This window comes from Chlorocebus sabaeus, chromosome 20, assembly GCF_047675955.1.
Source record: "Chlorocebus sabaeus isolate Y175 chromosome 20, mChlSab1.0.hap1, whole genome shotgun sequence".
NCBI classification, from domain to species: Eukaryota; Metazoa; Chordata; class Mammalia; order Primates; family Cercopithecidae; genus Chlorocebus; species Chlorocebus sabaeus.
Window position 1 is genome coordinate 105169506 of NC_132923.1, and position 24739 is coordinate 105194244.

At 38.9% G+C, this 24739-nt stretch overlaps 2 protein-coding genes across 3 annotated transcripts; both read left to right on the forward strand.

The window, feature by feature from the left end:
- Positions 1-10237: 10237 nt before the first annotated feature.
- LOC140709266 (uncharacterized) lies at positions 10238-10321 on the forward strand. The gene has a single exon (XM_073007562.1). It carries the CDS (start codon positions 10238-10240, stop codon positions 10301-10303), a length of 66 nt encoding a protein of 21 aa, XP_072863663.1. The 3' UTR covers positions 10304-10321.
- A 113-nt stretch (positions 10322-10434) lies between these two features.
- PTP4A2 (protein tyrosine phosphatase 4A2) lies at positions 10435-23580 on the forward strand. 2 transcript variants are annotated; one of them, XM_007979613.3, is made up of 5 exons: positions 10435-10894; positions 13879-13971; positions 18011-18141; positions 19737-19811; positions 21081-23580. In XM_007979613.3, the coding sequence occupies exons 1-5, from the start codon at positions 10799-10801 to the stop codon at positions 21187-21189; spliced, it is 504 nt and encodes a 167-aa protein (XP_007977804.1). In that variant the 5' UTR covers positions 10435-10798; the 3' UTR covers positions 21190-23580. The 2 variants fall into 2 exon arrangements, with proteins under 2 accessions (XP_007977804.1, XP_007977807.1); XM_007979616.3 differs by lacking the exon at positions 13879-13971.
- The last annotated feature ends 1159 nt before the right edge of the window (positions 23581-24739 follow it).

Consider the following 24739-nt stretch of genomic DNA (forward strand, 5'->3'; position numbering starts at 1 on the left):
GTGCCCGCCACTACGCCTGGCTAGTTTTTTTGTATTTTTAGTAGAGACGGGGTTTCACCATGTTAACCAGGAAGGTCTCGATCTCCTGACCTTGTGATCTGCCTGTCTCGGCCTCCCAGAGTACTGGGATTACAGGCATGAGCCACTATACGGATATTTTTATGTGACTTGAATATAGATGGTTTTTGTTTGCCTATACTGATTTTCTTGCCCACATGTTACATTAACACAGCATCCACTTCATTTTAAGTGGCCTAGACACTAAATTTCATCATTTGAATATAAATTTACATTACACAATGTTGGCTTTTTAAATTGTTGAGAAGTTTAAGATTAGGCTTTTTCATGACCCTTTTTTTTGCTAGTTGAGCCTGGTTTGAAAAAATATTTTGAACATTAGAACAGTCTTTACCTTTAGAGAAGTGGTGTATTTAATTTCTCTCATAGTATTTTTTGTTTGAAATTTTATTCTTCTCAAAACTTTAATTCTTTTGGCATAAAATATACACATGATATTTTTGTTTTAGCAGATCAGATAAATTACTTTATATTTTTATTTCTGCAGTGGTCAGATATGTTGGCTGTTAACTAAATGTATTGTTTGACAGGAATTCAGATTCACAATCAGGTCTGTTTTCTTCCAGTTGTCCTTTAGTTTTTGTTTAAATTTGACCATCTTTTTATTTTCCCCACTGTTTTACAGGAAACATTCACTAGGTTGTATCACCACACTATTTGTAAATTGGATTTATGTACACATATTTATATTTGTTTTTAATAGCAGAACAAATAGTTGTGTATTGTATTTTCCATTATTGGTGAAAAGCCTTTCATTAGGGAACGGAGAGACTGGTTAGTGCAGAAGGATATGAGTCACCAGCAGGATTTGTCAGCAACTAGAGAAGGATATGATGGAGAAACAATAGATTCTAGTGACATTATTTTCATTCCACATGTGTGGTTACAAACAAGTTTCCTTTTGGTGATTAGTTTAAGTTATGCAAATTTGGTCTTTCTGGGTGAAAAGTACTTTAAATATAAGTCACAGACTGTATTCTCATTTTTTGTTTTTAGATGGGGGTCTTCATTTGGAGGTCATCAACGGGTAGAATTTAGTTAAACTCATTATCTGTTGACTACGATTTAGTTAGTTGAATATTTTTGTTAAGCTTTTTGGTGATTATGGAGCTGCTTGCTCAGTAGATCAGAGGAGGCCCATAAATACGGCAATATTTGCTCTCTGTCTCAGTGAGCAATGAGTTGCTTTTTTTACCACTATTCTGCTTTTAAATTCCTAAGAGCTTTTATTGCTTTTGAATTGGTCTGAAATTCTCAGCCTGGTCAAGGCTTCTCCAGAGTTATCTAACCAAAGACTAAGCCCTTTCTCATGTCACACTACCATGGTTCTTCACTGTTCTTACCAGTTTTCTATTATAAAAGTTTTACCTTTCTTCAGAACCCTTAATCCTATTCCATTCTTCTCACGCTTACTTTGTATCTTTAAAATATATGGTGTTAATATGAAAACTTAATACCAATCAAGCATTTTTCACCCACGTTGATTCTTCTAGGAGCTTGATCCTGGATAGTGTTTGTATGATGTACACACGTCTCTGCAAATGCTTGTTCGAAGATTATACCAAAATGAAGCTGTGCTGCATTTTGGTATAATTCAGAGGTGACATATTGTCCCTCGTCTCAGTAAACATTTGGAGGAAGAGGACGAGAAAGATTGAATTTTACATTCTTTAATTAGAAAAGGAAGGTGAATCCATGTTGAACTAAGCTAGTGAGTAAAGAATAACTCCTTGACATGGCATTATAGAGTTATTTCACCATTTTTATTTCACGTTAATATGTAGTATGAAATATTTACTTTCACTGTGTGGTTTTTAAAGATCGTAATGTTACTGTGTTTTGTGAAAGTATGCCATTGTTGGACAATTAGTGGATAGACAGTACATTTTAAAAGGCCACTAGCAGCTTCAAATAGAATGATTCGGATTCTTGACTGTTTATCTTGTATTATACCCAGTACACAAACGTATGTCTGTGAACTACAATGTAATTTATAAAAAGCAAGTTTAGGAGAGGAAGTGAAGTGTAACTTACCCAGTTATAGGGGAAACTTGGACCAGAGTGCCTGAGCAGCAGAAACATTTCTGGGGCTCAAACAAAATAATTTATGCTGACAAGATGTATTTTGGGATGTTTTTATTCTGTGTCTTGTCCATAGAGAGTTTCCCTCCCTCTCTTTGGGGGTTAATGCTGGAACAGGACCTTTAAATATGCCCAGTACATTTGACAAAATGGGGAAATGAAAAGAGTTAAGTTGACCCATAGACTACTAAGTTCTGAGATATACTATATTTGAAATAATGTGAGCAGTAGCCTGAAAGTTTTTACTTTGCATGCTACTCCTGTGCTGTAGGTTATTTTGAAAGGTGATTCAAATAACCTTTCCCAAGTATCTATTTTGCAACCTCAGGGAACTTGGCAGCTGTTACAGTCATTCTGACTGCCCTGATATAGCTCAGAAAACATTTCAATGTGGTGTTGACAGGCTGAATCCAGGTGTTTTTTTGGATTTTTACTACTGAATTTGCTTTATTACAATTGAAGTTCAGAATCTTAAATTATTAATGAAATTATTGATTCAGTGGTTCTTGGGTTAATGTATGTATAGTGATGTTGGAAACTAAATTAAAATGATTAAGACTTAAGTTGTTCTCTGGGAAAATTAGCCTTTTGAGATTAAAGAAAGAAGGATGGGAGGAGGAAAGAAAACAAATGTTAGGATTTAACTTTTTGGGGAAGCAACTGAATTGGAGATAGTTCCTATCCTTAAGAAGGTTACCAAAGTTATTTAGGAAAAGAATGTGTTTAAACTTTATATTAAAGGGGCTTGGGAGCCTTAAAATGCACATAAAGTCTTTAAACATAAACCCCGTAGAAAAGATAGCCATGATACTTTTATCACAAAAGTATTGATGAATAGAATCCATTTAGTAGAACTATTTAATGTAATTTTTAAAAGATTAACTGAAAACAATTAGATTAATACTCAATATTAGGATTGTGCTGTTAGGGTTTTTAAATGTTATTACCAGTGCTATTCAAATACTTTTTAAAGAGAAAGTCAGCGTTGGCCATAGTGGTGGTAACCTGCATTTAAATTTTATTTATGAAAGGAAAAATACCATTTTGGGACAAGAGATTTGTTTTGAGAATTGCAAATCTTTAGGGGAAAAATGGAGTACAAAACTGTAAAGTAAATATTTTTAAGTGTGGCCTGAAAATATTTAATGCAATTTTTGTCTTTTAGTTATTTGTAGAGGTAAAGATTACTAGAAAAGTACAACTGTTAATCACCAGGGTACATGCGCATCTAAAAACCACTCCCTTTTCATTTTAGTGGGAACAGGGCCCACAGGACTTCAGTGAATAACTGTCACTGTTCTCAGAAGCAGGTGCGATTGTTGACTAATTGCTTCCCTTATCTTTCTGAGTGGCTGGCCATGTATCTTCTACTGGTTTTGAAATGTTAAGACATTTTCCCACCATCAAGGTCATGATTTCTTTTTATAGAACTGATTATTGATTTCTGTACTGGAACTTGAGTCTCGAGTTCCCTTCTTAAATGAGGAAGTGGAAAAGTGGGAATAACCAAGGGAGTAGCTGTGAAATTTTTTTTTTTCTTTTTGAGACGAAGTTTTGCTCTGTCACCCAGGCTGGAGTACAGTGGCGTGATCTTGGCTCACTGCAACCTCTGCCACCTGGATTCAAGCAATTCTTCTTTCTCAGCCTCCTGAGCTGGGACTACAGGCACCCGCACGCCTGGCTAATTTTTGTATTTTTAGTAGAGACAGGGTTTTGCCATGTTGGCTAGGCTCGTCTCGAACTCCTGACCTCAGGTGATCCACCCATCTTGGCCTTCCAAAGTGCTGGGATTACCGGCATGAGCCACCGCACCCGGCCAAAAAAATTTTTTTACCAGTAAAAAAGCATCTTGTTTTTGGCTTATTCACTGACATTTTGGATTCTAATTTGTGTGGAATTGAATTGATACCTCTTTATCAACTTCCTAGGACTGTAGTAGTTGTGAGTAGGGAGGGAAACTATTACTAATTTAAATCTAAATTTCAAGAAGCTAGATTATTCAATTTTAGTTTGGTAAATGGAACAGTAGAGGGACAAACAAAGGTAGGTAGCGCAGAGGATAGATAGAACTGTTGTTCTGGCAGAGTGCGGTGGCTCACGCCTGTAATCCTAGCACTTTGGGATGCCCGAGGCCAGCGGATCACAAGGTCAAGAGGTCGAGACCAGCCTGACCAACATGGTGAAACCCTGTCTCTACTAAAAATACAAAAATTAGCCAGGTGTGGTGGTGCACACCTGTAATCCTAGCTACTCGGGAGGCTCAGGAGGCTGAGGCAGGAGAATTGCTTGAACTCCGGAGGCAGAGGTTGCAGTGAACCGAGATCTGACCACTGCACTCCAGCCTGGGCGACAGAGCGAAACTCCTGTCTCCAAAAAAAAAAAAAAAGATAGAACTGTTGTTCTGTCTACTTGATTTGGCAGTAGGTCGTAAGAGATTAATAAATTTTCAGTTTGAGACCAGTTAATCAGAAGATGAGTGTTTAATTAGTAGAGATTTTTTTTTTTAGTTTACAAGTTTTCAGACACTTTTTTTCCCCAAGTGGTCAAAATACAATAGGTACAGTAGCGTTTTACAGAGGAATTTCCCTACTACTATGATGGTTGAGAAGATTTTACATTCTATTGTCTGAGTAGTCTCTGAATGTTAAGTTAGACTCCACAAGTTCTGTAGTTACTCAGAGCCTTGACTGTTTTTCATAAACTCTATATCCAGTCTGTGGACAAATCCCACATAAAAGTATATCTTGAAACTGACCCCTTCATATCTTCCCTCCTGCTGTTACCCTGGTCTAGGCTACCATTATCTCTACTAGTCTCCTTGCTTCCACCCTTACAATTTTTGTAATGTCTCCACATAGCAGATATAGTGATCCTTTGTAAAACCTAAGTTGTCACTCTTTTTTTCCCTCCTTTTTCATCTTTTATGTTAGGGTCAGCGTGTACATGTGCAGGTTTGTCACATGGGTAAATTGAATGTCGCTCAGGTTGGTGTACAAATGATTTTGTCACCTCGTCACCAGCTAGCGAGCACAGTACCTGATAAGTAGTTTTTCAACCCCCACCCTCCTCTCACCTTCCACCCTCCACCCTCAAGTGGCCCCCCATGTCCGTTCCCCTCTTTGAGTCTATGTGTACTCAGTGTTTAGCTCCCACTTATAAGTGAGAACATGCGGTATTTGGTTTTCTATTCCTGCGTTAATTTGCTTAGGATAATGGCCTTCAGCTGCATCCATGTTGCTGCAAAGGACATGATTTCATTATTTTTTATGGCTTTGAGTTGTCACTCTTGAGTGAAACCCTTCATTGGCTTCATTTGGAGAGGCATCATTCTCTGAATAAAAGTCAAATGCTTTTAGTGGCCTATACGGCTCTCTTTTATTTCTCTGACTCTATTCATTCCATTGTCCTCTCTGTTCCAGTAGCATTGGTTCCCTTGTTCCTAGCATACTCTAAGCTTGTCCCCAACTCATAACCTTTGCAGCAGTTAATCCTCTGCCTAAAATGCTCCCCAAATACCTGTTTGGCTCACACACTCAGCTCTTGGATAAAAAGTCACTTTTTTCAGTGAGGCCTTTCCTGTTAGCCTTATTTAAAATTGGAACCCCCCTCCCTCTGGCACTGCTAATTCCCCTACTTCAAATTTTTCTACAGAGCAGTGACATTTTTATTTCTTTTTTTCTGCCCAGTGTAAGATCCATCCCGACAGAAATTTTTGTTTTGCTTACAGCTCTTGCACCTGTAAGAGTATGTGACCCATAGTACATGTTCTGTAAATATTTGAATTAATGAAAGAATTTGAGGAAAATGCCTAGCTCTTCAGGAGGATAAATTATTTCCTGTTGACAGATTAGATTTTTTATACTTATTTTAAGGGGAAATAAAAGTAGCTATTGACATGAAGGGAATTTGCTTTAGGAAAAAATTGTTGCAAGGTTCTAGTTGTATATTACATTATTAGGCTTTCATGTTGACTGATTGTAGAAACCAAGCTGACTCAAATTTGCATTACTTCCTGTAAAATTTCTGGTAAGAAAAGTAACATAGTAAATATATGCATACTGGTTTTTTTTTTAGACCTTTGCTTGTAGACTGTATTCCCTTAAATCTAGAATTCTTTTATTGTACCTTTATATTTTAATGTGCTGTTTTAATTTGGTGAATACTGGCATAGCCCACCAAATTAGAGGGTTTATTGTATCATTTAATTTGGAAATGTAAAGAGATGATTTCTTAGTAGAAATTTTGATGTGAGTGGATTGATAGGATATATATATATATTTTAAAATTTTTTGAAACAGAGTCTAGCTCTGTTGCCAGGCTGGAAGTACAGTGGCGCAATCTCAGCTCACTGCAACCTCTGCCTCCCGGGTTCAAGCGATTCTCCTGCCTCAGCCTCCTGAGTAGCTGGGATTACAGGCACGCGCCGCCACGCCCAGCTAATTTTTGTATTTTTAGTAGAGATGGGCCAGGATGGCCTCGATCTCCTGACCTTGTGATCCGCCCACCTCGGCCTGCCTGAAGTGTTGGGATTATAGGCATGAGCCACTGTGCCCGGCTGATTGATAGGAATTTTAAAAGGATGCCCAGTAAGATTGGATTAAATTAAATGAGACTGCTTTTATAAAATTCCCTTATACCTCTAAATTCACCTTTTTTTTTTTTGAGGTGGAGTCTCACTCTGTCACCCAGGCTTGAGTGCAGTGGCATGATCTCGGCTTACTGCAAGCTCCGCCTACCGGGTTCCCGCGGTTCTCTTGCCGCAGCCTCTCAAGTAGCTGGGACCACAGGCACCTGCCACCACACCCGGCTAATTTTTTTAAAAAAATTTTTAGTAGAGACAGAGTTTCACCGGTTTAGCCAGGATGGTCTCAATCTGACCGTGTTCGTGATCCGCCCGCCTCGGCCTCCCAAAGTGCTGAGATTATAGTCGTGAACCACTGCACCTGGCCTCTAAATTCACTTTATTTGTAGTTAGAATTACAGTTGGCCAAGGCAGGACATGAATTTTACTCATTTAGCCTCTTTAACAGGGAAGAAAACACTTTATGGAATTGTGTGGGTACAGACCTGCCTGGGACAGAGGACTAGCCCTCTGGAACCTCTTTCTAATCCTATGATTATAGAACTTTTTTTTTTTTTTGAGACGGAGTCTCACTCTGTCGCCCAGGCTGGAGTGCAGTGGCGTGATCTCAGCTAACTGCAAACTCCGCCTCCCGGGTTTAGGCCATTCTCCTGCCTGAGCCTCCTGAAGTTCTAGGGTACATGTGCACAATGTGCAGGTTTGTTACATATGTGTAGATGTGCCATGTTGGTGTGCTGCACCCATTAACGTTACATTAGGTATAGCTCCTAATATTATCCTTCCTCCCTCCCCCCACCCCACAGCAGGCCCCAGTGTGTGATGTTCCCCTTCCTGTGTCCAAGTGTTCTCATTGTTCAGTTCCCACCTATGAATGAGAACATGCGGTGTTTGGTTTTTTGTCCTTGCGATATGTTTGCTGAGAATGATGGTTTCCAGCTTCATCCATGTCCCTACGAAGGACATGAAACTCATCCTTTTTTATGGCTGCATAGTGTTCCATGGTGTACATGTGCCACATTTTCTTAATCCAGTCTATCATTGATCTACATGTGGTTCGGTTACGAGTCTTTGCTATTGTGAATAGTGCCGCAGTAAACATCCGTGTGCGTGTGTCTTTATAGCAGCATGATTATAATCCTTTGGGATGGTGGGTCAAATGGTATTTCTAGTTCTAGATCCTTGATATAGAACTATTTAAGAACGTACTTTGATTGTAAATCATTATAGGGTTCTTATCACCCTAGAATTTTTTTTTTAAAGGTAATACCATATGTACATGGGAAAAGTTAAAAAAATTCAAAAAGTATACGTTAGGATGTAGTAAATCATGCTCTTGACTTCCAGCCTCCAGTCCTGTGTTCCTGGCCCTGCCCCAACCCCAGGAAACCACTGTTACCTCTTGTCTTTGTAATCTTCCAGATATCCCGTGCGTATGAATGCATACAGTACTCACAAATATTTCTAAACACACTGTTCATACTGTCATGTACCATGCTCTTTTTACTTGTGTCTTTTAGCTGTCATTGCATATCAGTTCATACAGATGTTTTATTTTTAACCTCTGGATAGTTTTTTCTTTCTTTTTTATCCCTTACCTCCCTCCTTTTTTAATTTAAAAGGACTTCACTGTCACAGACTATCCTTTCTCATCCTTTATTGAAGTTATATTCTTTTGTTAAAAGTGGAAATGTTGCCTAGGAAATGGAAATGTCCCAAATTCAGCATTTTAAAAGTTAGGTTTTGGCTGGGCGCGGTGGCTCAAGCCTGTAATCCCAGCACTTTGGGAGGCCGAGACGGGCGGATCATGAGGTCAGGAGATCGAGACCATCCTGGCTAACATGGTGAAACCCTGTCTCTACTAAAAATACAAAAAACTAGCCACGTGAGGTGGTGGTTGGGAGGCTGAGGCAGGAGAATGGCGTAAACAGGGGAGGCAGAGCTTGCAGTGAGCCGAGATCCGGCCACTGCACTCCAGCCTGGGCGACAGAACGAGACTCTGCCTCAAAAAAAAAAAAAAAGGTTGGTTTTATGATAAAATTAAATGGTAGAGAGAATATTTGGGTGTATATTTGAATTTACCACTGTTATATGTCAAGTAAACTAGCCTCTTTCATCACTTGGTAAGTTTAAACAATAACTTATTTAAGTAGACAGAGCAGAGTTGATGCCAGAGAGACAACTTCAGGAGAATTTTCCTGTGTGGTGTACATGCGCAGAATTTATGTTAAAATATAGGGTTCTGCAACTTTTGAGTACTTTCTAGCTGTGATAGGTTATGATTTTTTACACACTGCTTTGCATTCTTAAGTGTGTCACAGGAATTAACATTAGTTTATCTGAATTGGCAGGTGCAAAAATGTAACTGTTGATGTGTAGTTGAACTCTTGATGGAGGGGGAGGGAACGGAAGCTTGTTTTTATCATGTATCTGTTAACAGTGCTAGAACATACTGTTTCTTTTGGCAGAAATTCCTTTGCTGGGTTCTCAGTATTAAGAATTGAAAATCTAATAATGAATTATCTTTATTCCTGGAAATGGTCTTTCCAAAATGAAGTTGGGGGAGTAAGAGGGGATAAAGCTTGTTCTATTTGCTGAGCAGGCACACACTGGAGACTAGGTGGAAAACCTAATGCTGGAGTTGTAGCCTTTAAGCCTGGCTGTCACTACAGTGCAGGTCTTTCAGTGCCTTTACTCAGCTGACACACATTTGCAGTGATAACATCATTGAACCAAAGGGAATCGAATAGGTTAGAATTTCCTTGTGTTTTGCTCTGCATTGCATGCAACTATTGTTCTTTGAGTAGTTACTTTAATAAACTCCACCCACTCTCACACCTTATTTTAAGGTCACAGAGTTGGAGATGAACATCCAAGCAGGTATTTGGAAAAAAAATTATGCTTGTATGGAAGATTGCAACTTGAAAAATATGTGGGGCTAGACTCAGCGGCTCAGGAGGCCTGTAATCCCAGTGCTTTAGGAGGCCAAAGCTGGAGGATCGCTTGAGCCCAGGAGTTTGAGACCAGCCTGGGCAACATAGCAAGGCCCCCATCTCAACCACAACCTCAACCTCCCAGGTTCAAGCAATTCTCCTGCCTCAGCCTCCCGAGTAGCTGGGATTACAGTCACGCGCCACCACGCCTGGCTGATTTTGTATTTTTAGTAGAGACGGGGTTTCTCCATGTTGGCCAGGCTGGTCTTGAACTCCCGACCTCAGGTGATCTGCCTGCCTCAGCCTCCCAAAGTGCTGGGATTACAGGCATGAGCCGCCACACCTTGCTTGAGTCTCTGATTTTTTAAACTCCTGATAATACCCCTTTATCCAATTCTTCATAGATGGTAATAACTTATAATTGGTGACATTTCACATTGCTTTGGTCTTATAAAGAATGTATTTTGACTTCAGGCATTTGTGTTTACTGTGCCATCAGCCTCTAGTTCATTTTACTTATTCTTTTCTTCTCCAGGTTTTTCGTTGGAATATACGTTGCACATTTATGGCGATTCTGAGTGTGAGGGCAGACTTCTGCCAGGCTCAGCACAGCGTTTTCGCTGACAAGTGAGCTTGGAGGTTCTATGTGCCATAATTAACATTGCCTTGAAGACTCCTGGACACCGAGACTGGCCTCAGAAATAGTTGGCTTTCTTTTTTTTAATTGCAAACATATTTCTTTTAATGACTCCAGTAAAATTAAGCATCAAGTAAACAAGTGGAAAGTGACCTACACTTTTAACTTGTCTCACTAGTGCCTAAATGTAGTAAAGGCTGCTTAAGTTTTGTATGTAGTTGGATTTTTTGGAGTCCGAAGGTATCCATCTGCAGAAATTGAGGCCCAAATTGAATTTGGATTCAAGTGGATTCTAAATACTTTGCTTATCTTGAAGAGAGAAGCTTCATAAGGAATAAACAAGTTGAATAGAGAAAACACTGATTGATAATAGGCATTTTAGTGGTCTTTTTAATGTTTTCTGCTGTGAAACATTTCAAGATTTATTGATTTTTTTTTTCACTTTCCCCATCACACTCACACGCACGCTCACACTTTTTATTTGCCATAATGAACCGTCCAGCCCCTGTGGAGATCTCCTATGAGAACATGCGTTTTCTGATAACTCACAACCCTACCAATGCTACTCTCAACAAGTTCACAGAGGTAAGATTGTAGCGTGGTCTACTTTTTGGATTGATTTATAGGTAAAATCCCATTAAAAAATTCTCTTAGCACAAAGCCATTTATTTCTGTATTTGGAGTATGAATGGTCATCCTGCCAATCCTGGTTTGAATTGGGTTGGGTTAGTTACAGCAGATTTTTTCAAGAACATTTATGGAATTTGGGGACTGTAGAGGTATCTAGTAGTGTTTTTTTTCTGTGTCCTTTCTACATTTATTGACAAGTTTTTTTTGGTCAAACATTCAGTCATATAAATAACATTTTTTGAACACAGTATGCACCCAGCATTATAATAAACAGTGTTACACATTATGCAACAAGCAATGTTTGTGCTTAAGGTCACAAATACAAAAACCCTATCAGGTGTAGATACCATTATTATTTCCTTCTTACCAATGAGGAAACAGGTTCAGAGCCATTTAGTAATTTGCATAATGGCACATGGTATGGTGGAACTGCTGTACTTGCCTAGGTGTCTGACACTAAAAACCATTCTGTACGTACTTCAGATATTCTAACCACCTTTGATGAAAAGACACCACCAGACTACTTAGTTGTAATAATCGTATACAAGGGTCCAGAAACTTGGGGGAAGGAAAGGTGGTAGAGATAGTATTTTTATGTCAGATCCTTAATATTTTTTCTATTGGTAGGAGAAAAATCTCTTTGTACTTCTTTGAGCAAACATTTGAACATAAACTTTTTTTTTTTTTTTGAGGCAGAGTCTTGCTCTGTTGCCAGGCTGGAGTACAGTGGCGCAATCTCGGCTCACTGCAATTTCCGCCTCCTGGGTTCATGCCATTTGCCTGCCTCAGCCTCTCCCTAGTAGCTGAGACTGCAGGTGCCCACCACCATGCCCAGCTAATTTTTTGTATTTCTAGTAGAGATAGGGCTTCACCATGTTAGCCAGGATGGTCTTGATCTCCTGACGTTGTGATCTGCCGCCTCAGCCTCCCAAAGTACTGGGATTACAGGCGTGAACCACTGTGCCTGGTCTTTTTTTTTTTTGAGATGGAGTGCAGTGGCATGATCTTGGCTCACTGCAACCTGCGCCTCCCAGGTTTAAGCTATTCTCCTGCCTCAGCCTCCCAAGTAGCTGGGACTACAGGCACGCGCCACCACACCCAGCTAATTTTTGTATTTTTAATAGAAACGGAGTTTCACCATGTTGGCCAGGATGGTCTTGATCGTTGACGTCGTGATCCGCACGCCTCGGCCTTCCAAAATGCTGGGATTACACCGCGTCTGGCCAGAACATAAGCTTTTTCATCATTCTTGGGTTGTTGAGTTTAAATGATTTCTCTTGCTGTATTTATGGAGTAGACTTAGAAAGGTGGGTGAACTCCTAGTGATTCTCATTTTATAGATGGCAAAACTGAGACCACAAGAGGTTTTGACTTGTTTAAGGTCACAAATACCATAAAAAATTCTATCACAGCTTTTCAATGAATGGCTATTACAGAGTTTATTTTAATGGGATTTTATTTGTATTTTGAAACATTTAAAAAATTCCTGACTTAATACTTCTACTTTTCCTGAGTGTGTATTATAAGAAGGCCTTTTTGTGAAAAATGAAGTCCTTTAGCAATTAAAATAATTTTACACTTTAAATAACTAAATGATGGACCCTTCTTAAAGAATATCACTGTGCCTGCTTATTTATACTTATAATTCCCTGAGCTTCTTAACTTTGTATACACAGTGTACAAGTTGATTCTAGGCCTGGTATGCCCTCACATTGTTAAGTTAGCTTTAAGCCTGGCTGAATTATGTGGTACTATTTTCAACTTGTGGATTCCTTGGCCATAGACTTCAAAAGTGGCACAGGCCACTGTCCTGCAACTATAAAAAAGATGTTGGTAGCCCCTTGAAGATAGGTAGTCACTGGGTTAGGCATTCACCGTAGGGAGAGTTTTAAAGGAGCAAGGCTTCTGGCTATAATTGCATTAGCTGTCTTTTTAATATACCACTTTTTCTCCTAGTTTCAGAATTTTATTTCTTTAAAAAAAGCAGTGTTTATTTCATAAAAATAAAAAGATACAGATGAGCAAAAAATTTAACAACATTTAATTGTTAATAACTGACTTCTAGATGTTTTTCTCTGCATATATCTGTGTATATTCATAAATACACATACAGATAGGATCACACTATATATTTTTAAAAATCTTTCCCCATCTTCCTTGGTATTGTTTTTATAGCTGTCATAGTGTTCACTATATGGATGTGCCATACTTCTTTAATCATTCCCTTATTTTTGGACAATTAATGTGGTTTCTAATTTTTCACCATTCCAGTTTGTGGTGAACATGCTGTTACCTAAATCTTTGTATATGTCTTTATTTCTTTTGTATAAACTCCCAGAAGTAGAATTTTTAGGTCGCAGTGTATGTGAACTTTTGTGTAAGTTTTTGTGTTATGCTACCAAATTGCCCTTTAGAAAGGTGAGTCTTACTCACACTCCCACTGAGATTTCATCAGTGTCCATTAAGTGTGTAACCACAGTGAGAACAATTCTGATCTTTGTCTAAAAATGATATCTCATTGTTTCAATTTATAATAGTACATTTCTTTTGTTGTTGTTGTTGTTGTTTTGTTGTTGTTGTTTGAGACGGAGTCTTCCTCTGTTGCCCAGGCTGGAGTGCAGTGGCACGATGTCGGCTCACTGCAATATCTGCCTCCTGGGTTGAAGCGATTGTCCTGCCTCAGCCTCCTGAGTAGCTGGGATTACAGGCGGTGCCACCACGCCCAGCTGATTTTTGTATTTTTAATAGAGGCCGGGTTTCACTATGTTGGTCAGACTTGTCTCGAACTCCTTACCTTGTGATCTGCCTGCCTCAGGCCTCCCAAAGTGCTGAGATTACAGGTGTGAACCACCGCGCCCAGCCTATAATAGTACATTTCTACGTTTTTGGCTGTAGGTTTCAAAAACAAGTTCCATTATAATTTTTTTTTTTTTTTAAAGGAACTTAAGAAGTATGGAGTGACGACTTTGGTTCGAGTTTGTGATGCTACATATGATAAAGCTCCAGTTGAAAAAGAAGGAATCCACGTTCTAGTGAGTGTGTAGTATTTAACTTTTCACGACAAACAAGTTGTATCTTTCAAACATAAATAGTTATAAAACTAGGCCAGGTGCACTGGCTCACACCTATAATCCCAATATTGTGGGAAGATCACTTGAACCTAGGAGTTCAAGACCAGCCTGGGCAATGTGGTGAGGTCTCATCTGTACAGATAATTAAAAAACTGGTGGGGCATGTTGGTACACACCTGTGGTCCTAGCTACTTGGGTTTTTGAGGTGAGGGAATCACTTGAGCCCAGGTGGTTGAGACTGCAGTGAGCTGTGGCCACGCCACCACACTTTAGCCTGGGTGACAAAAGGAAACTCCATCTCAAAAAAAAAAAAAAAAAAATTTAAAACTTGGTATTAGATGGGCATGGTGGCACACATCTGTAGTCCCAGCTACTTGGGAGGCTGAGGTGAGAGTATCACCTGAGCCCAGGAGGTCAAGGTTGCTGTGAGCCTTGATTATGCCACTGCACTCCAGCCTGGATGACAGAGTAAGACCTTGTCTCAAAAACAAAAACAAAAAAACCCTGGCAGTAGTACTTTTGGATTTTTTAAGGTTGTAGTGGAAAATACATTATTGATAGCAATCTTTCAAATACCTTTGGATTAACAGATTGGCAGTTTTGTTCATTTGTGCTCTTAAAGCCTAAAATTGTAGTATTTTCAACTAATAAAAAACAAAATTTAGTGCTCCTATTTTAACAAAATGTAAATTTGCAATTTTTATTTTTTAGGAAATTAATGCAATATTTAGCTTTGTTTCTTGGCTACTAATTTGAATATAACAAAAGTAATTTCTGTCAGACATTCTTAAGTCCATATGGAATTCTGCCACTTTGCAAGTACAAGATTAGTTACTTAATATTTTGTGGATAACTTGTAGGGGGCAAAAAGGTGGGATAAGAGGATGAGGAGAGGTAGGAGGCATCTTGTTCCAGAGTAATCAACCTAGTTTCTGATACTTTTTGTTAGGTTTCTGAGGAGCTTTAGGTGATTAGATTTCTTACCTAGCTCAATTTGAGCACAAAGTGATTGGAATTATTTTAAATTAAGTTCCTTTTTAGCACCAAAATAGGCTGTTTCCTTATAGCAAATGGGAGCGTCAGATTAGTTAACATTTTATTCTTTCTTCCCTAAGTTGTAGGAGCAGCTTTTAGGAGCATGTAATGAAATGATCTTGTAGTTTTAGGTGTCTTTGAGCTCTTGGTTTGATTGTGGGAAGGTTATGTAGTAGGAAGAGAACTGGAGATTTTATATAGGTAGTTAGGTAAGAGGAAGGTAATAAGGAAGATACTGGTTTAAGGTTATGTTCCTGCTTCTTATAGAGAGGTAGTTCTGTAGTCTTTATTTTATTGGTCAGTGGTTGGGAAGGCAGTTGATGCAGAAAGAATAATGACCTATTGGTAAGGCAGTTCTCTCATATCTGATCCATAAAGTTTCCTCATATCCATTTTCGTGAAAACAAAAACTAAATAGCCAAACGTATTTAAAAAAAAAATGTTTTAGGGCCCCGTGTGTTGGCTCATGCTTGTTCCCAGCACTCTGGGATTCCAAGGTGGGTGGATCACTTGAGCCCAGGAGTTCCAACACTAGTGGGGCAACATGGTGAAACCCTCTCTCTCCGAAAAATACAAAAATTAGCTGGACGTGGGGGCATGCGCCTATAGTCCCAGCACTTGGGAGACTGAGGTGGGAGGATCACCTGAACCCGGGGGGTCAAGGCTGCAGTGAGCTGTGATTGTGCTGCTGTGCTCCAGCTTGGGTGACAGAGACCTTGTCGATCAGTCAATCAATAGTGTGTTTTAGTAGTTTGGCATGGTAATAATTTGCTTGCAGTCAAATTTCTAAATTACTTTACTGTCCACTGCTGGAAATCACTGGGAATGAGTATAAACGTGTCAAATGCAGCCCTGTGTTTAAAAAATAGTAATAAAATTTAAACTTCTGAAAATAAGCTGCATACAAGTTTATTTTGCTGCATTATGAATATGTTCTCCAGTGAGCAAAAATCAACTTGTTTTGACAGATGGCTCAGTGAGAAAATGACTGGATTGACTATAGTCTGTTTGAGTCAGTAATGTTGGTAAATATCTTTGTGAAATAGAAATGAACTAAAGAACTTGAACTAGTTTGTAGAAGATAATGGTAGGCCTAAGATTTATTCCAGGCCTTTAAATTTAGGTTTTTGTTTTGTTTTAAATAGCTGTGATCTGGGAAATGCAAATCAAAAGCACAATATGATACCGCCTTACTCCTGTAAGAATAGCCATAATATAAAAAAAAAAAAAAAGATGTTGACAGGGATGCCATGAAAAGGGAACACTTTTACACTGCTGGTGGGAATGTAAACTAGTACAACCACTGTAGAAAACAGCGTGGAGATTCCTTAAAGAACTAAAAGTAGAACTATCATTTGATCCAGCAATCCCACTACTGGGTATCTACCCAGAGGAAAAGAAGTCATTAAAAAAATAAATAAACCCAAACAAACAAATAAATAAATAGCTATGATCAGATAAAATGAAAGATTTAACTTACACTTGAAAAAACAAGGGCATTTAGCTTAGGCTTGGAATTTCCTTTTCCCAGACAGAGATTTTAAGAGTTAGTCTACTTTTGCTAGGTGAAGAGGGTTTTGGAACATTTCATGGTAAGAGGATATCCCCAAATAAGGCCTGTCAATCCTTTGAATGCTCTTGCAAACCAGACACACGTTGGAATAGACTAATGGGGTTTTTAGCTGTATCAGTTTGAGGGTCAAATGTTTCTAAATGATTAATGATTTTTTAAAAATAGACACTACTTATATGAGTAAGTGAAGCCTGTTTTATGTTGTTTCTTAACTAGGTGCATTTTAGGGAGTATTAGAGGAAGTAAGCTCTTGACTAAGGTACTGGTTTTATTGCTATTTACAGTTAAACTCTCTAGTGCCATTTATAATAACACTGACAGTCTAATTACGGGTCGTAGTTGTCAACTCAAACATGTACTGTTATGGCTAATGGGCTACATGAAGTGTTCTAAGTGGTGCCAATAATGAATGCAGAATCAATTTAATGCTCTGTCACTTTTTTCTTTTTCCCCTTCTAGTATCTTAAAGTGTCCTTATGCAATCTCATTAGAATAGCCTTATGTTTTAAAAAAAATTCCTAACTGTTTTTGCATTTCTGTCCTTGAAGCTTAGATGGGAGGAGGAAAGGCTTATAAAATGTCAGCCCCCAGTCCCCCTCCTCCACTCCCCTTTTGTGTTGATTTCTTAGGACCTCTTGCTAAGTAGTGAGGAAGATAAACCCCTGCCTATACTGTAAATGCTCGTGGGATTAGTCTTAATTGAAAGATAGCCCCCAAATAGGTGACTACAGAAAGAGAAAGGGATACTTGACAAAATGGTCTCCATTTGCCCAGGACCCTGTCATGCAGCACTGTCCTTGTTAAATGGGGACATATGTAATTGCTGCTTGCCTTTTAATAAGCACAAAGATGGTAGTATGTTTCTGTTATGATTTACTAACTATTGGAGATTTCTTATCAGATAACCTTTCTCTAAAGATGTCATAACTTAGTTATCTTCAATTATAATCTTCAGTTATCTGTAGAGACCAATGAAACACCAGTTGATATGCTTTGCCAGAGTGGACTTTTAAATCATGTTGACAAATGTGCTGTGTCCTCTCTTACTTTGTCTTGTCTTTAATTACAGTTTTGTCTATTATGTCTAATTACTATATTCAGATATCGTATTTGGGACAACACTAGCTCTTATGACTCTGATAGAGATTTCTGTAAGTTTTTGTAAATTTAGATGTGTGTGACACTGCATTGAGAAGGCTAATTTATTTGGCAAACTTTAATTTTAATCCTGGATCATTTTGCAGCAATGATCAGGAATTGTGTTAACAATAGGTATATATAGTGTGGTTAGTTCAGTTAGGCCTGCCATGTGTACTCTGCACAGCTATTTTATATTAGAATGTTAATCTTGGAGAAGATACCAAATTAATGTAAAAAGTGATTTCTTTTCAGGATTGGCCATTTGATGATGGAGCTCCACCCCCTAATCAGATAGTAGATGATTGGTTAAACCTGTTAAAAACCAAATTTCGTGAAGAGCCAGGTTGCTGTGTTGCAGTGCATTGTGTTGCGGGATTGGGAAGGTAAACTCTTACCCTTATTACCCTTTTTGTCTGAGTTTATTACCATGCCTAAGTTAGTTGAAAGTTTCACTTTGGTAGGTATTTGCATATATTATACGAAGTAACATTAAATTACCTGAAAGGAAAGGAAATGAGAAGAAAAACTAGTGTAATGTTTTCTCAGAATAGGCTGTTCATTTCATCTGGTTGTCTGATTCTGATGCCAGCCTGGATTTAGTGGGTGTTTTATTTTTCTCCCTATTTCAAGTAATCAAAAGTTCAGGTCACTGAAATAGGCAACAAAATTAAAATAATTTTAGAGTTTGATGAATCTATACATGGGTAATTTTGTACTGAGATGAATGGGAAGTTAATAGGTAGAGAACAGATATCTGAACTCTTGAAAGGAGATGTATGGGCAAGAATTGACTTTGATCTTAAAACCTTTTCCCCTGAGCATTGCTTGGAATGGTGGTGTAATGCTGTCATCAACGGCAGATTAAATGCCAATTTAGGATGTACACTTTGACTCAGAACATTAGTGTAGGCTGCCATTGCCTCAAGGTGGTGGTGACTCAGGCTGTTAGTTCTGCTCTGCCCTTTTGTTTGCTATTTTCCTTTTTTGTAGTGTGGTACTGTTCGTTCATAAGGTTAGAAGTTTTAGTACTTATACTGACGGTTGAAGATAATGTTGTAACTTGACTTGACAGTTTTATGACTAGTAGCTATCCTAGTTTTAGGTATTCCAAAATTGGTGCACTGTATTGGGCTTTATAAAAACATCATTTCCTTTGTTAAAATTTTTTAAAAAGATAGAACTTTTCCTAGTCATCAGTTCTTGGGCATTTTCCTAGCTCATCAAAAGGATTTACTTGAAAAAGTCTAGCACCTTTTTAGCATTTGATAAGGAAATATTAAAATCAATTGGTAATGAAAATTCTGACACACTGGAGATACGTAATATGTTTGGCCATTTATTTTACTGTGATAATGGCTAAAGACCAATGAAGGATTTTTGATAATATCTAGTGATGAGAAAATTTGATACATAATGTGATGTTTTAAAGAGTGAAGATCTCTTAAGGTTTAGAATTTTGTGCTTTACTAAAAGTAGATAATCAGGCTGGGCACTGTGGTTCACACCTGTAATCCCAGCACTTTGGGAGGTGGAGGCAGGCAGATTGTTTGAGCCTAGGAGTTCAAGAGCAGACTGGGTAACATGGAGAAACCCCATCTCTACTAACTACTAAAAATACAAAAATTAGCTGGGCATGGTGGCGGGCACCTATAGTCCCAGCTACTTGAGGGAATGAGGCCAGAGGATCCACCTGAGTCTTGGGAGGTTGAGGTTGCAGTGAGCCATGATTGTGCCACTGCATTCTGGCCTGGGTGATAGAGCGAGACCCTGTCCGTCTGTCTCCCCCCTCCCCCCGCCAAAAAAAAATCATAGAATTTATGATGATGAGATATATTTACTATATTAGGCAGATACCAGCTACTTTAGTATACAGGAAAAAGAAAGCTCATGTATTGCATTGGTAATATGCAGTTACAGGTTTTTAAAAATCCTTCATTCCAAGACTTACAGATACTTACATATGGGTTTCTTTCTGCAGGGCACCTGTGCTGGTTGCACTTGCTTTGATTGAATGTGGAATGAAGTACGAAGATGCAGTTCAGTTTATAAGACAGTGAGTATGAAGTTTTGTGTTCAGAAACACAGAAAGCAAGATCATGCATGAGGAAGGAATTATGGAAGGGATATTCATTTATAGTATGGGATAATTTGCTTTTTTTGGCTTAAAGTATTATTTGAAGAAGTAAAAAAATTTAGAGCAGGTGATAGAGACTCAGTACAGCTGGTTTCCAGATTTAAAAAGTTTTCTAATTTGGACATTATAGACTGTGTCCAGTATATTGTTTGAGTATCTAGGAATCTCGAAAATGCCCCTTTTAGTAGATTCCAAATACCTTCCAAATACAATTCTCTATTAGGAGGAGGCAAGAAGAACGTGTAGAGGAACAGTTAATCACCTGGGACTCTTTTTTGTTTTTGAGACGGAGTCTCGCTCTGTTGCTCAGGCCGGAGTGCCGTGGCTCGATCTCGGCTCACTGTAGCCTCTGCCTCCTGGGTTCAAGCGATTCTCCTGCCTCAGCCTCCCAGGTAGCTGGGACTACAGGTGCGCACCACCATGCCCAGCTAATTTTTGTATTTTTAGTAGAGACGGGGGTTTCACCATGTTGGCCAGGATGGTCTCAATCTCCTGACTTCATGATCTGCCCACCTCGGCCTCCCAAAGTGCTGGGATTATAGGCATGAGCCATCATGCCTGGCCTCATCTGGGACTCTTAAGTGATCTATTCAGGGACAAAATCAGGATGCAGGATCTTGACATTGATCTGGAATAACGAGTCATGCTATTTTGTTATGCAGAATTCTTTGACCATTTTTGTTTTGCCTTTTCCCTTTCAACCCTTCCTTTAAAAAAAGAAAACGAAAGAAAAGAGTATTTGCGACAGAGAGCATGAAATATATGGTAGCGGCTAGGAAGGTAACATATTTCAAGGAATGCTATCTGTGTATGTCTTGAACCTGTTTCTTCATCTGAATATTATTTTTTAGCATCCTAAATTAAAAACTTGCTACTAACTCTAATCTGAAGAATACATCAATCTAATTGGAAGAATGTAGTCAGATGTTGCTGGATAAACTATTCTGATCTTTATTAAATAGTTAATAGACTATAATGACAGTCAGCAAGAAAAATTTTTCTATTCCTTCTAGGAGGACTTAGAAAGTTCATGTTGCAACTTATCTCTTTAAGAAGTGTTGTAGTATGGGAAATACGCTGGTTTTCAGCTGTGTGGAATTAGAAAGGCCTTTGGATGTAAATAATGCATTTCAGTGAATCAGACAACCTTTTTTTACATGATAAAGTTTGCCGTTCTTGTATTTTCAGAAAAAGAAGGGGAGCGTTCAATTCCAAACAGCTGCTTTACTTGGAGAAATACCGACCTAAGATGCGATTACGCTTCAGAGATACCAATGGGCATTGCTGTGTTCAGTAGAAAGACATGTAAACGAAGGCTTACTTGATTGTGGCATTTAGAGGGAACTCTTGGTACCTGGAAATGTGAATCTGGAATCTTACCTGTGTCATCAAAGTAGTGATGGATTCAGTACTCCTCAACCACTCTCCTAATGATTGGAACAAAAGCAGACAAAAAAGAAATCTCTCTATAAAATGAATAAAATGTTTAAGAAAAGAGAAAGAGAAAAGGAATTAATTCAGTGAAGGATGATTTTGCTCCTAGTTTTGGAGTTTGAATTTCTGCCAGGATTGAATTATTTTGAAATCTCCTGTCTTTTTAAACTTTTTCAAAATAGGTCTCTAAGGAAAACCAGCAGAACATTAGCCTGTGCAGAACCATCTTTTTGGGGAGCACACTCTTCCATTATGCTTGGCACTAGATCTCCCTGTGGTGGGATTTTTTTCCCTTTTTTTGTGGGGGAGGGGTGGTGGTATATTTTTCCCCTTTTTTCCTTTCTCTCCTACACCTCCCTTTTCCCCCTGATCCAAGTTGTAGATGGAATAGAAGCCCTTGTTGCTGTAGATGTGCGTGCAGTCTGGCAGCCTTAAGCCCACCTGGGCACTTTTAGATTTAAAAAAAAAAAAAAAAAAAAAAAAACCAAAAAAAAAAAAAAAAAAAAAAAAGGTGACACATATATATGATATGATCCAGGTGGTTTTTAGTCTTTACTGATGAAAGGGTGTTCATGTTAGTTTCTTTTCCTCAAAACCCTATCTAATACTAGGCAAAGTAGCCAAGAGCCTTTTGTTTTGTTTTTATTTTGATAAATTAGTGGGGAAATTAAGTCTGCATTTTAAGAGGAGTCTCTTCTCAACTTAGCTGAGTCAAATTCTTCTCTTCCCTAACCAGTGAAACTAAGTGGATATCCCAGAAACTTGTCTTCTAAAAGGGAGGACTCCAGGCCATCAATAAAGATGTCCAGGGAGTGAGCATACTTTCTACACCCTGTAGAATTGTGGGCTGTAGCGTTACTCTGATTTTCTGTCTAGTATCAGAGAATGCTGGTAGCTTAAAATTTTTATTTTAGGACTTGTACTCTGAATTTTCAGGAACCATCAAAGGAGTAGCAGCAAATTCACATATTTTCGACTTGAGAAATGCTTGTGGTGTGTGTTTTCCAAACTGCCCCCTATGTGTAAAGTTCAGTTTAACCACTGATTGCCTTGTTATTACTAGGTTCTTTTGAGATTAAAAAAAAAAAAAAAAAAAAAAATCCCTGGTTTAAAACCAACAATGATGCCTAGTGAGCATGTGTCCACAGGCCATAACAGGGTAGAAGAGAGACATCGCACAACCCAATGAGTAGCGAAGGGACTGTGTTGCTTGTGAAGCGGTGTAGTACCATTTTTGCACATTGTTTGCTGGGTTTAGCGTACTGATCTAGAAAAGCTGTTTTTCTGCTCCTTTGTGGAAGGCAGTTACGATCAGGCTGCATGGACAAAGCAGGTAGAGGGGCACCATCAGGGGCTCTTGCACTATTTTCTCCTCTAAATATTACATACTCAGTAGTGCCCTGCTTCTAAGGCTCTGAATACAGGCTTAAAGTCATCTTGTCCTGCTGGAATTTGCTGTGCAGAGCCATAAGCCTCCCATTTTGTTAGTGTCAGCTAGGCCAGTAGGAACAGACCGGGACCTTGTCTCACACTGATGATACCTCAAATGTTGGCCGGCTATGTGAACTGCCTATTTCCTATTGCTGGAGTTTTGATTTTTAACTAAATGCAAATCTGTAGATTCTCTCCTTTCCCATCCCAGAAAACAAAACAAAATAATGCTTTTTGAAATTGTAGGACTTTTTGAAATTTATAGGACTTTAAAACATAATAGTATACCAAAATTCTTTATTTCAGAACACAATAGATTCCATTAATATAGACTCAAGATCAAAACAGCATACCTGCTAAGATAGATGGTGTTGACTCCACTGGGTTTTGATCAATATAATAACAAACCTTTTCCCTTTGACACACTCTGAATTTTGTTTGCGGGGAGGGCGTGTGTGTGTGTGTGTGTGTGTGTGTGTGTGTGTGCGCGCGCGCGCGCGCGCGCGCGTGCAGTGTCCATCAGTATCAGTGCCTGCCTGAGTTAGGAAAATTACATTCCTGGTTCTATATTGAGGAGAAGGATGTATAAAGCAACATGAAACATTAGCCCTCATTTTGTTTTAAAGACTAATGTTAATTGTTCTTAAAACTGGATTTTTTTTTCATTAAAATTAAAGCAATTTTTTTCTTTTGGATTTAATGAAGTATTGCTAGCTGAAGCCAGTTTGACATAGAGATGTCAGATTGATTTGAAAGGTGTGCAGCCTGATTTAAAACCAAACCCTGAACCCTTTTAAAGAACAATAAAACATATTTTACACGCTCTTTGTGCATTTTTTCCCTCCATCCTCATGAGTTTATGTCTGTGCTTATAAAGCAGAGTTTAGGCTGGGTGCAGTGGCTCACGCCTATAATCCCAGTACTTGGGGAGGCCAAGGCAGGTGGATCACTTGAGCCCAGGGGTTCAAGACCAGCCTGGGTAACGTGGTGAGTCCATCTCTACAAAAAAATTTTAATAATTAGCTGGGCATGGTGGTGTGTACCTGCAGTCTCAGCTACTTGGGAGGCGGAGGTGGGAAGAACACTTGACCCCAGGAGGTTGAGGCTGTAGTGAGCTATGATCATGCCACTGTACTCCAGCCTTGGTGACAGAGACCCTGTCTCAAAAAAACAAAAACAAAATGTCACTTATATGTGTTCCCCTTTCTTTGCCTGCTATTCTCAAGGACTGTTTTGGGTCCTGCTAGTTTACTGCAAGGAGGTAAAATAGAGGCCTGGAAATTCAAAGATTTTATGTTACTGAGGTGTTAGTAAGAGCCAACTTAACCATAGCTGGGATACATCTAGTACATTTTCTGGTTCAGTTCTTGTATACAACCCTGTAGGAATTCAGCATTTTATCAAAGGCTTGGTTTATACCATCGATTATTATTGTTTAGAGACAGAGTCATGCAGTGCTTCCCAGACTGGAGTGCAGTGGCTATTCACAGACTCAATCATCGCATACTGTGGTCATCCTGAGTAGCCTGTCACTGTACCCAGCTTATTTATACCATAGGTTTTGGTGGAGCATTGCAACTTTGTACTTGAATTCATATTGAAGAACAATGAGGAAGTAACAACTCTATATTAATATATCAGAACTTGGGAGTGTGGAATTTCCCTTTCACTATGGGTAAGCATCCATCCACCCAACTAACAACATGCTTAGATACTAGGAAAAGATGCGACACTCATTTCACTTTGGAGGACCTCAGTCTGGAGGGGGCGTCAGATATGTAGACATAAAACAGTTACAGTGGGTGGTTATAGTAATGATATTTATAGTTCATTGATCCACAGCCTGGGCAACATGGCCAAACCCCGACTTGACAAAAAATACAGAAACTAACCGGGTGTGGTGGTGCACTACCATCTGGACCACAGTCCCAGCTACTTGGGGGGCTGAAGTGAGAGGATTGCTTGAACATGGGAGGTTGCAG